Source organism: Macaca mulatta, chromosome 11 (genome assembly GCF_049350105.2).
Source record: "Macaca mulatta isolate MMU2019108-1 chromosome 11, T2T-MMU8v2.0, whole genome shotgun sequence".
In the NCBI taxonomy this organism is placed as follows: Eukaryota; Metazoa; Chordata; class Mammalia; order Primates; family Cercopithecidae; genus Macaca; species Macaca mulatta.
The window spans coordinates 64,389,354-64,399,985 of NC_133416.1; the positions used below are offsets into that span (position 1 = coordinate 64,389,354).

General features: G+C 58.5%; 2 protein-coding genes across 16 annotated transcripts; one reads left to right on the forward strand and one right to left on the reverse strand.

Annotated features, from left to right (window-relative positions):
• The first annotated feature begins 262 nt into the window (after positions 1–262).
• On the forward strand, positions 263–5,542 carry SHMT2 (serine hydroxymethyltransferase 2). Of its 15 annotated transcripts, none has more exons than XM_077954653.1 (12): positions 307–423; positions 1,415–1,612; positions 2,092–2,171; positions 2,324–2,524; positions 2,823–2,904; positions 2,998–3,187; positions 3,310–3,449; positions 3,786–3,951; positions 4,169–4,268; positions 4,357–4,512; positions 4,611–4,718; positions 4,842–5,542. In XM_077954653.1, exons 4-12 carry the CDS (start codon positions 2,329–2,331, stop codon positions 4,967–4,969), a joined length of 1,266 nt encoding a protein of 421 aa, XP_077810779.1. In that variant the 5' UTR covers positions 307–423; positions 1,415–1,612; positions 2,092–2,171; positions 2,324–2,328; the 3' UTR covers positions 4,970–5,542. The 15 variants fall into 15 exon arrangements, with proteins under 15 accessions (XP_015007585.1, XP_077810779.1, XP_015007588.1 ...); XM_015152102.3 differs by having other exon boundaries at positions 3,037–3,187; XM_015152100.3 differs by having other exon boundaries at positions 3,065–3,187.
• On the reverse strand, positions 5,515–7,709 carry NDUFA4L2 (NDUFA4 mitochondrial complex associated like 2). Its single transcript, XM_001115919.5, has 4 exons — positions 7,635–7,709; positions 7,203–7,291; positions 6,359–6,419; positions 5,515–6,227 (listed from the first exon to the last, which is right to left on the reverse strand). Exons 1-4 carry the CDS (start codon positions 7,689–7,691, stop codon positions 6,171–6,173), a joined length of 264 nt encoding a protein of 87 aa, XP_001115919.1. The 5' UTR covers positions 7,692–7,709; the 3' UTR covers positions 5,515–6,170.
• Positions 7,710–10,632: the final 2,923 nt, after the last annotated feature.

Below are 10,632 nucleotides of genomic sequence, written 5' to 3' on the forward strand. Positions count from 1 at the left end.
GCTAGATATTCAGTAGGCACCCAATAAACGTTTGTCTTGACAACAAACAGAGGGAAAACAAACCCTGAAAACTTCAGGACAGTAAGGAGAGGGGCCGGCACTGGACCTCGGGTTGTTTTGTTTTTTGTTTTTTGTTTTTTTCCAGGCAAGGGCCTCTAACCCTGGGGCTGCAGACGAGAATTGTAGAGAAAAAAAAGCGGGGAGGCTAAGAACTACAATTCCCAAAAAGCCACAAAGGCGCCACCATTACGCATGCGTAGGTCCCTCCCCTTAGCCTTGGAGTCTCAGCGCGCTCTTCTCGCGCATGCGTTCTCCGAACGGTCTTCTTCCGACAGCTTGGTCCCCTAGACCAGAGTTGGTGGCTGGACCTCCTGCGACTTCCGAGTTGCGATGCTGTACTTCTCTTTGTTCTGGGCGGCTCGGGTAAGAATGGGGCTCCAGATGCTGGGTAATCAGTGGAAAGGAAGCTCTTCTCCTACCTTAGTTACTAGTCACAAACTCTGGGGTTCTCTTGGCTTTTCCACGCACGTGGACTGGGGCCTCAGGGAGCGGACGTGTAACTAGGGAATCCCCAAGACCCGTGGGCGCGCGTAGGGTTAACTGCGAGCCTGTCCTCATTCTGGCGATCAGACGCCCCAGGGCCTCGTGACCGCCCATTTCACGTGGCATTAGGGGAGAGGACAGCCCCGGATGCCCCGCGGACCCGGTGCTGGCGAATGAGTGGAGTTCTCGGCCTGGCCTCACAAGCTGAGCCTTTTCGGCCAGCTCTGAGCCCTGCAGATGATGCAACCGAGCCTCACTGCTTGCATCAGACAGGGGTCCCGGCGGCAGTGAGGGTTGGAAGGAGGTGGAACGGGTAGGGGGCTAAGTAAGGGGAAAGGGTATTGGCTTACTCTCGGGCAGATCCCCACCCCCACCACTCCCACACAGCTCTTCCCCAGGGACTGCTAAAGGTCTACCCTCCCACCTCCATTGCTCTACAGCCTGTGGCCTCAGCCCTTGCCAACTCTGCTTCTCCCCACGCTGACTAGGGTATCAGTTTATAGTGCCCTGCAGGAAGACCTTCTTGTTCCTGTGGGTTGGAAGGTTCTGGAATCTCAGTGGCCCTCTCTGGAGTTAGGGAGACATAGGCTTTTGGAGGACAAACTTTGCCAAGTGGTTCATGGAGTGAGCTGGTGGGAGATTTCTGAGGTGCGGTGCAGTGAATGGAACAAATCAGAACCACCCCCTGGACGTTGGCCTCAAGCTTGGCTCCAGAACTGGCTTTCGAAGGTGGAGGTGGGGGTAGTTAGAACTGAAACAGGCTGGCTGGACAACTGGCTGCAAGGTGTGGCCTTACAAGCATGAGTGAGGGTGGCTGGGAGACGATTCGTCCAGACTGTTGTGATTTCACCCTGACTTTTCCTGCCTCTAGCCTCTGCAGAGATGGGGGCAGCTGGTCAGGATGGCCATTCGGGCTCAGCACAGCAAGGCAGCCCAGACTCAGACTGGGGAAGCAAACAGGGGCTGGACAGGCCAGGAGAGCCTGTCGGACAGTGATCCTGAGATGTGGGAGTTGCTGCAGAGGGAGAAGGACAGGCAGTGTCGTGGCCTGGAGCTCATTGCCTCAGAGGTGGGACCTGGGGAGATGGGCAGGGGTTGGGCCACCATGGGTACAGAAAGTAACAAAGTTATCTTAACTGATATTTCTCCAAAACCCCTTTTCACACTCAGGACCTTTCTTTGGGCTTTATCTTCCTTTCTTATCTCTCTGAAGCAAAGGTAGGGCAAGTCCAGTTTATGGGGTTAGGGCATTAGGGAGCCTCCCGGGTCCCTACAGTCTCATCTGATCCCTTCCTTCCTTCCTTCTGTAAGGAAGGAGGAGCCTAGAAGCACAAGTTTGAGTGGGTAGGTGGCACTGAGGGGCCACCGCTCATGGCAGCTGGGTGTCTGAGAATGCTGCCTCTGGCTTTGCCCCAGGCCTGGTGCTGAGTGAATGGAGCTTTCTGCAGGGAGTATCCCCGCTTTCAGCTCTGGCTCTGGCAGGGAGGGACTGTGGGAGTCCAGGGGAAGGGTCTCAATACCTTCTGACATTGCCCCCCACCACCCCAGAACTTCTGCAGCCGAGCTGCGCTGGAGGCCCTGGGGTCCTGTCTGAACAACAAGTACTCGGAGGGTTATCCTGGCAAGAGGTGAGGGCTGCAGGGCAGTGTCAGGGATGGTGCTCCCAGTGGGGGAACCCACCTGTACCTTCCCAGTGTTCATTGAGGAGTGAACTTCCCAGTCCTTTGCTGCTGGTTGAGAGTCCTTTCTCTGCGCCCTCATTACCCCTCTCCCACGGCAGATATTATGGGGGAGCAGAGGTGGTGGATGAAATTGAGCTGCTGTGCCAGCGCCGGGCCTTGGAAGCCTTTGACCTGGATCCTGCACAGTGGGGAGTCAATGTCCAGCCCTACTCTGGGTCCCCAGCCAACCTGGCTGTCTATACAGCCCTTCTGCAACCTCATGACCGGATCATGGGGCTGGACCTGCCCGATGGGGGCCAGTGAGTATGGATGGGCAGGCTGATGGTCTTGGTGGGCAGGATTGGTGTGGGAAAGGAGTTATTTATTGAATACCTACTGTGGACCATACAGATGGAACAGGCCTTGCCCTGTCCTGCATGTCACAGTGGATGAGGAAGATAAGATCCCAGTTACAGTGCCTACCACAGAGTGGACAGAGCAGTGAGGCAGTGTATGCTAGGACTGGTGTTCCGGGGACAGAGAACTGTGGAGTTGTAGGGAGCGGTTAAGTCTGGGAGTCCTTCCACCCAGGCCTCCTTACTTCCTCTCACTTCCCAGTCTCACCCACGGCTACATGTCTGACGTCAAGCGGATATCAGCCACGTCCATCTTCTTCGAGTCTATGCCCTATAAGCTCAATGTGAGTGCTCCAGGGTGTGGGGAGGGGCTCTTAGCCCTGGTGGGGGTCCTCTCCTGGAGAAGCTGAGGGACTGAAGTGCTGGGCTGTCCTTAGGGTCAAGGAGGAGAGTGAGCTGCCCTGCTTCCTTCTCAGGGCTTTAGCTGTTTGTGTGTCTGTCCAGCCCAAAACTGGCCTCATTGACTATGACCAGCTGGCACTGACTGCTCGACTTTTCCGACCGCGGCTCATCATAGCTGGCACCAGTGCCTATGCTCGCCTCATTGACTATGCCCGCATGAGAGAGGTTGGTGGGGGGCTGGAGACTGGGCACCTCCCCAGGGGGTGGTGAGGAGGTGTGAGAGGAGGGCAGCCTTGGGCAGGCCTCTCCAGGCCCTCCCCAGGCTGATGGCCTCCGTACCTGCCCAGGTGTGTGATGAAGTCAAAGCACACCTGCTGGCAGACATGGCTCACATCAGTGGCCTGGTGGCTGCCAAGGTGATTCCCTCGCCTTTCAAGCACGCGGACATCGTCACCACCACTACTCACAAGACTCTTCGAGGGGCCAGGTCAGGCTCCCTGAGGTCGGGCCTTGCCTTTCCCTGCCTTCAGGCCTATTCCTGGGGCACCGTTGGCCTGGACCTGAGAGGAATTCATTCCCACCTGCAGCCCTTAAGATTCCTACCCAGTCTGTGACAGTTCTCCTTCTCTTGCCCATGGTAGCTATGCTCTGGCAGGGGGTTTGGGGATGGGATTGAGGGACTGATTCCCTTTACCACTGGAACCCAGTGTACCTAGCCCATGTGAGGTGTGCCCTTGGGGCCCAGGTCCACCAGCTTCCTCTGCCTTCTCTGTGCCTTGTCCTTCTTTTCAGCTTAGACTCTGACCACCCACCTCTCACACAGGTCAGGGCTCATCTTTTACCGGAAAGGGGTGAAGGCTGTGGACCCCAAGACTGGCCGGGAGATCCCTTACACATTTGAGGACCGAATCAACTTTGCTGTGTTCCCATCCCTGCAGGGGGGCCCCCACAATCATGCCATTGCTGCAGTAGCTGTGGCCCTAAAGCAGGTTGGGCATCCTGTCCCTGTAGGGTGTCGGGGGGCAATGGCCTGGAGGCTTAGATCCTGCACCTTGCTAACTGATGCTGGGGCTGATGGAAGGGAAATGCCAGGATGGAAGGGGTCAAGGCTGGGGTCACAGAGCTATGCCAAGGGTGCAGGGCCAGAGGGTAGTGCAGGGCTTGGGTCCAGGCCTAGGGTCACAGCTGCTACTGTCTCATCTCCAGGCTTGCACCCCCATGTTCCGGGAGTACTCCCTGCAGGTTCTGAAGAATGCTCGGGCCATGGCGGATGCCCTGCTAGAGCGAGGCTACTCACTAGTATCGGGTGAGCCAGCAGGGGATGGGTGAGGGCCTCTGTAGCTTCAGGCAGAGGCCCAGGAGACTCACCACTCCCCATTTCTTACCCACCTTAGGTGGTACTGACAATCACCTGGTGCTGGTGGACCTGCGGCCCAAGGGCCTGGATGGAGCTCGGGCTGAGCGGGTGCTGGAGCTTGTATCCATCACTGCCAACAAGAACACCTGTCCTGGAGACCGAAGTGCCATCACACCGGGGGGCCTGCGGCTTGGTGAGACCTGGGGTTCGAGGAGGGAAGGGGCTCCCATGCTGGATGACTGCTGGGTGACCTTGGGCTATGCTCATCCCTCCCCTTGTGCCTCGTTCCAGGGGCCCCGGCCTTGACTTCTCGACAGTTCCGTGAGGATGACTTCCGGAGAGTTGTGGACTTTATAGATGAAGGGGTCAACATTGGCTTAGAGGTGAAGACTAAGACTGGTGAGTGAGCAAGAAGGAACCTGGGGCCAGCCAGTTCTCACTCACTGTCTGCTCCCTCCCCCAGCTGATCTCGCTGCCTTCCCTAGAGCTCTGACCACTTGTTTCCTCACCCTCTCTCTCTAGCCAAGCTCCAGGATTTCAAATCCTTCCTGCTCAAGGACTCAGAAACAAGTCAGCGTCTGGCCGACCTCAGGCAACGGGTGGAGCAGTTTGCCAGGGGCTTCCCCATGCCTGGTTTTGATGAGCATTGAAGGCACCTGGGAAATGAGGCCCACAGACTGGAAGTTACTCTCCCTCCCCCTACCTGGGCCAGTGGAATAGAAAGCCTTTCTATTTTTTGGTGGGGGAGGGAAGACCTCTCACCTAGGGCAAGAGCCAGGTATAGTCCCCCTTCCCAGAATTTGTAACTGAGAAGATCTTTCCTTTTCCCTTTTTCAGTAACAAGACTTAGAAGGAGGGCCCAGGCACTTTCTGTTTGAACCCCCTGTCAGGATCACAGTGTCAGAGATGCGTGCTCCTTCTTGGGGAAGTTGGGGAGTGCCCTTCAGAGCCAGTGGCAGGCAGGGGTGGGTAGGCACCCTCCTTCCTGTTTTTATCTAATAAAATACCAACCTGCCCTGAGTTTCCATTACTGTGGGTGGGGTCCTCTGGGCCAAACAGTGATTTGTCTCTTTCAATGTGTACACTCCTCCCCTCCCACCACCTCTACCACAAGGACCCCCGGGGCTGAAGCCTCCCCTCTCTGTCTCTGATCAGAGCCGACACCAGACGTGATTAGCAGGCGCAGCAAATTCAATTTGTTAAATGAAATTGTATTTTGCCCACGGCTGCTTCTGTTTGATCCCTGGGGACAGAGGGGAGCAAGGGAGGGGAGCAGCAAGGGGAGGCCCAGGTATGGGGCTGGAGGGGGTACTGATGGCAGCGAGAGGCAGCGGGCTTGGGCAGGGAGGAATGCGCTGCACCTCAGGAGGCAAAGGTGCCCCAGCCTAGGCAGGCCCTGGACCAGCCGGAGCTGAGCAGCACCGCCCCTGGGCTGACTCCCAGAGCCTGGGCGAACGTGGAGCCCGCCACGTCTCTTGGCACTCAGAGGTCCCTGCTTCTTGTTGGCTCACGTAGGCCACGCTCAACACGTAGCCTGTGCCACACCCTTCGAGGCCTGGGTAGGAGGGCAGAGGGGCTAGTCTGGGCTCTTTTGATGGACCCCTGCTGGTGCTGCCTGCCTCCTCCTCCCCCACGTGGGACTCAAGCCAAGGGTCAGAAGCGCTTCCGCTGCTGGGAGCAAGGGAGGAGAGTAGGGGTGGAGCAGCCTCCCCTCTGCGTGGGAACCCGGCCTGTGTGAGCAGGAGCAGGACAGGGTGGCCAGACTGACGCCTTGGGGCCTGAGGGGAGGAGTGGAAGAAGTGGATGGGCTGGCTGTCCGTGGTTTGCATGGCACTGGCAGCCCAGCCTGGCTTAGAAGTCTGGCCGGTCCTTCTTTAGCTTCTTATAGTCAGTGGAAACTGCAAGGAACTAAGAGGAGAGGGAAAGGGGGTTGCACTGAGTGCTCCAAGCCTCCCTTTGCTTATGGTACGGGAGTTGTAGGTCACCGGACCAGGAGGTAAGAGGATTGGGGGGGTGACCCTAGAGCCATCAAGAGGTACCTTGTATTGGTCATTGGGACTCAGGCGGTTCCAGGGCTCCGGGTTGTTCTTTCTGTCCCAGCTGTGGAGCAGGAAGGGGAGGGTTAGGGTCTCCTCCCTGGGACCCAGGACTCTGTAACCCAATTTGACCCTCAAGCTCCAGCTAGAGGCTCTGGCCCCACCCCGGTACTCCCGCTTTCTGCCCTGGGGGTCCCATTTCCCAGGATTGACAAAGGAATGGTCATATTAGCAGATGCTGACAAGTGAGACAAGAAGCCTGTCACCATTGTCAGCATGGGACTGGGTGGCAAACTGACAACGGGGCCCAGGGACTCCCACTTGCTACCTGCCACCCTAGGTTAACCCTAAGAGCAGAGTAGTGGGAATCAGAGATCCCAAGGGGCTGGGTTTCTGGTGATGTGCCAGGAATTATAAAGCCGTTGGTGCGCCTTTCACTTCCGGACCCCCTCCGCGGGCCGGGTGTGAAATCTCCGCCCCACACTGGTCCCCAATGCCACCTCCAGCAGCTCACCCAGCCACACCCCCAGTGCTCTGGCAAGGACTTAGAGGTACCCAAAAGCCCGAGCCCACCGCTGGAGGAGCAGTGTCGTCATGGCAACCAGGCGGGGAGAGGGGGAGAGGCGTCGGTTCCGCATTTCAGGGCGGGCCAATCTGAGGAGTGAGCAGTCAGGTGGGCTGGAGGGGATAAAGCGGTCTCCCAGGTCAGTGGGCTCCAGCCCTGAGATGCAGGTTGGTACAGTCGAAGGTGCATGCAGCAGGGCACGGGATCCCTACTAGGGCCACCTATTTCCACTGCATCTTGCCTCACCCAGCCCCCACTGAGCATCCCAAGCCCCGCCTTTACCAGACGTCGGGGCTGCGCAGGGCGAGTCGCAGCAAGTAGAGCCCAGCGCTGCCCATGCCCAGGCAGATGAAGCCAATCATCGGGATGATCTGCGGGGAAGATGAAGAGCACTTCTGGGGTCAGCTCTCTCCCCGCAGTCACCCTTCACAAGTTTTTGTGCCCACCCCAACCCCACCCCGGGTCTGGTGCTCCCTCCCTGGAATCTCCTACAACCATATTTCCTGGCATGGTCTCCCTCACCCTACAGCAATCCTGTCCAAGGTAGTAGATTTGTGAGACACAGGGACTTTTCGGAGAGAGACTGGGGCAATCTTAGGGGAAGATTATGAGCGCTGAGGGACCTGGGCACAAGGCAAGGCGCTGGGGGATTTGAAGGGTGGGGCAGCAGGAGAGTTAGGAGTTAGAATCAGAGGTTCTGAGGACGGGACTCACCCCCGGATGTCTTTTGATCTGCTGGTAGAAGCGGGCCCCAAGACTGGCTCCTGCCATATCGTTTTTCCAGTGTCTGGTCTTCTCCAGTGGCTCTGTCCTCTCCCTCCTCCTGGGATCCCGCCCCTGAGTGGGGAGGGATCAGCCCAGCCCAGAGCAGCTTAGCTTGGCCCAGCCTGTGCTTCTTTGGACTCGCCCCACCCCAACTTAGCTCACTTTCTCCTCAATTCCAGGCCCAAAGCCTGGAGGGGAATTGTCTGGGAGCCAAGTGGTTTCTGCTCTCCCATTCTCTCCTCCAGATGCCTGCACCTGGACCAAGGGACACCATCATTCTTGGGGCTTTTGGCATCTGAGGGAAGGACCTCACTGGCATAGGACCCCATAAGATGTGGGAGGAGGCATGGTCATGGGACGGGCACTTAGCAAAATGCATGTGTAGAGTGTTCACAGGTGGGACCAGGAGGGGCCAGGGCCAGTGAGGCCATGTGCAACACTTCCCTGACACCCCTAGAGCTGTCCAGGAGCAGGTCCTGAGAACCCTAGTTCTGTCCCCTTCACAGTACAGTGGGGGAAGGAGGAAGACAGGCCCACACCATAAAGCTCCCCCAGCCCCTCTTGTTCTGAGTGGTTTCTTCAGGTTGTGGTTGAACTGGAATCGTGGTTGGAGGCTGGAAGAACCAGGTGTATCTTAATCATGGCTCAGGATCAGGATGGAATATGCCAGTTTATTTGTTCTACCACAGTCATGGCAGTGGCGCTTGAGAGACTTGCTTGCTCTGCCTACCTGGGGTAGGGTAAAGGTGGGGCCGCCCAAGGAGGCCATCCCCTTCCTCTGGCTGTGGGATGGAGAGGAAGGGAATGGAGTGGGGGTAACAGGAAAGATCAGACAGATGTTGAAAGAGAACAAGACACAGACACAGAACTGCGAGCGATTCCCTCCTGTCCTCAACCATCTCAGGTGGGTGCTATGCTGCCGCGGTTGGGAAGCCCACAACCCCCGTCTCTGGGGAATTTGGGTCTTAGGGACGCAGGAATCGAGTCCTAATATCTCTCCCCACTCCCACCATAACCTCCACCACCCCCTCCCTCCTTGCTGCTGAACCTGCAGAGCACCCCCCACCTCCCCTTCCAGAGCCTGCCCTGTGGAGGGCGCGGGCGGGAGCCAGTTACGCACCTATGGCTGGGATCCTCGGGGTACAGGGAGGGAGAGGGCGCTTTCTAGGGTCCCCCTCCCTTTCCTTCGCACTGATACCTCCACCGCCCCCTACTCTGACAAGCGCGGCTGTAATTAGGCTGCAGGGTCCCGGGCTCTCCGCCTCCCTCCGGCGGATAATGAGATAAAGTGTCAGAGACACAGCGAGAACAAAGAGACAGAGACTCGCTGCGATTTGTGTGGAGGGCGGGGGAGCGGGGCTGACGGGATGTCAGAGCCTCCAGCAGCCCAGCCCTCCCAGAGAAGAGCCCGCGCCTCCAGGGCCCAGGAAGGGAGGGTGTGTCCTGTCACCAGCGTACCCCAGCCCTCCAGTCTCTGGGACCAAAAAGCAACCCCAGAGCTCGAACTTGAGCGGCCGCACAGCTGGGCTGCACATCTGGTTCTCTGTGGCACAGCTGGGGAGCAAGGACGCGGGAATGGACGCCTGGTCCTTGCGCCTTTGCTCACGGGCCCTTGCCTGCCTCCTTGTGCCCTTTCTTCTGAGTTCCGGTGATCCCGGCCAGGTCCCAAATTCTCTGTCACACTCCTTTTCCAGGGCCGCCGCTGTTCCTCCGGCCTTGGGCCTCCGCCCAGCTCACCGAGCTGCAACGTTACATTATTACCTCCGCTCCGCCTCTCCGCCACTCTTTGACCCTTTTGCTTCTGGTCCCTGTCTCTGTGAACTTATTTCTAATCCCCCTTCCATCTTTGGTTCCCGTCTCTGGCTGGCCCATGGGGCCGATCTGGAACACAGGACTCCATCTCTCCTGGCTCCCCACACTTTCCCACCACGAGGACTCAGGCCACGCTGGCCCAGCGGGGTGAGGGACCGCAGGAGTCATTAGCCACAGATTAGGCGCGGCCCGGGATCCCGCTGGGACTGGACTCCAAGCGCTAACCCACACCAGGATCCCAATCCGCGCGCTGGCTGCACAGCGGGTCAAAGGCAGCGGGACTCAGCGGATTCAGCGTGTTGCAGGGGCCGTGGGCACGGGCGCCCCCTGGAGGCCGAGGGGCCCCCAAGCTCGGGGAAGAGGCCTTGGGCACCCCCTATCCGGCAGTGCCGACCCTGCACTCCCGGCATTCGGGCAGCTAAGTTGGTGCCTGGAGTCTCCGTCCACGCCCAGCGAGTACTCCGCCACTCCCGCCGCCAAGACAGTGGGTCCCGCAGCCTCCACTCTTCTCGTGTGAGATGGGACCGGAGGGCGGAGAGGGGACGCGGAAGCTCCTGTCTCGCCAGCCACAATCAGCACCCAGGGTTCAGGCGGGTTCCTCTTCTGGGGCTGGGCAGACTCAGATGCCTGGGGGCGGGGGAGGCGGGGGCTTCATCTCTGCTTCTGGGCTGCAGATTCGAGATTGCCCTAAACCCTCTGACCCGGCCTGTCCTAGCCTCTCACTGCCCTTCTTTCTGCCTCTTGTTCGGGCGGTCTGTCTGCTTCCTCTCTCTGGGTATGTCCATCTCTCTCTTCCTTATCATTCTGGCTGTGTCTGTCTGCTCTCTTTCTTGCTGCCTTCCCTACCTGGCTTTGTCCCTCTGCATCGGTTTCTCTGTGTCTCTCTGTGTCTCGCTCCCTCCCTTCACATCTCTCCATCTAACTGTGTCTCTCTTTACTAATGCCTCTCTTTGTCTCTGTCTTTATTTCTGTCTCTCCCCGACCCCATTCCCCAGCTCTATTCCTATTCTCTGGGTTGCTACTTCTGGGGACTGCAGCAGCCCAACAGGGCAGCCCGGGGACGCCTCGGGGCACTGCCCAGGGTTCTCCTCCTCAGTGCCCAGGGTCCTCCTCCTCAGTGCCCAGGGTCCTCCTC

Excerpts from the sequence above, each read along its gene's own strand:
- SHMT2 (XM_015152098.3), top strand. The coding sequence starts at position 717 with ATGAGTGGAGTTCTCGGCCTGGCCTCACAAGCTGAGCCTTTTCGGCCA. Across the intron at positions 1,613-2,323 it reads TGGAGCTCATTGCCTCAGAG|ATATTATGGGGGAGCAGAGG; the intron begins GTGGGACCTGGG and ends CTCCCACGGCAG. Across the intron at positions 4,513-4,610 it reads ACCGGGGGGCCTGCGGCTTG|GGGCCCCGGCCTTGACTTCT; the intron begins GTGAGACCTGGG and ends GCCTCGTTCCAG.
- NDUFA4L2 (XM_001115919.5), bottom strand. The coding sequence starts at position 7,691 with ATGGCAGGAGCCAGTCTTGGGGCCCGCTTCTACCAGCAGATCAAAAGA. Across the intron at positions 6,420-7,202 it reads CTGCGCAGCCCCGACGTCTG|CTGGGACAGAAAGAACAACC; the intron begins GTAAAGGCGGGG and ends CCTGCTCCACAG. Across the intron at positions 6,228-6,358 it reads GTCCCAATGACCAATACAAG|TTCCTTGCAGTTTCCACTGA; the intron begins GTACCTCTTGAT and ends CTCTCCTCTTAG.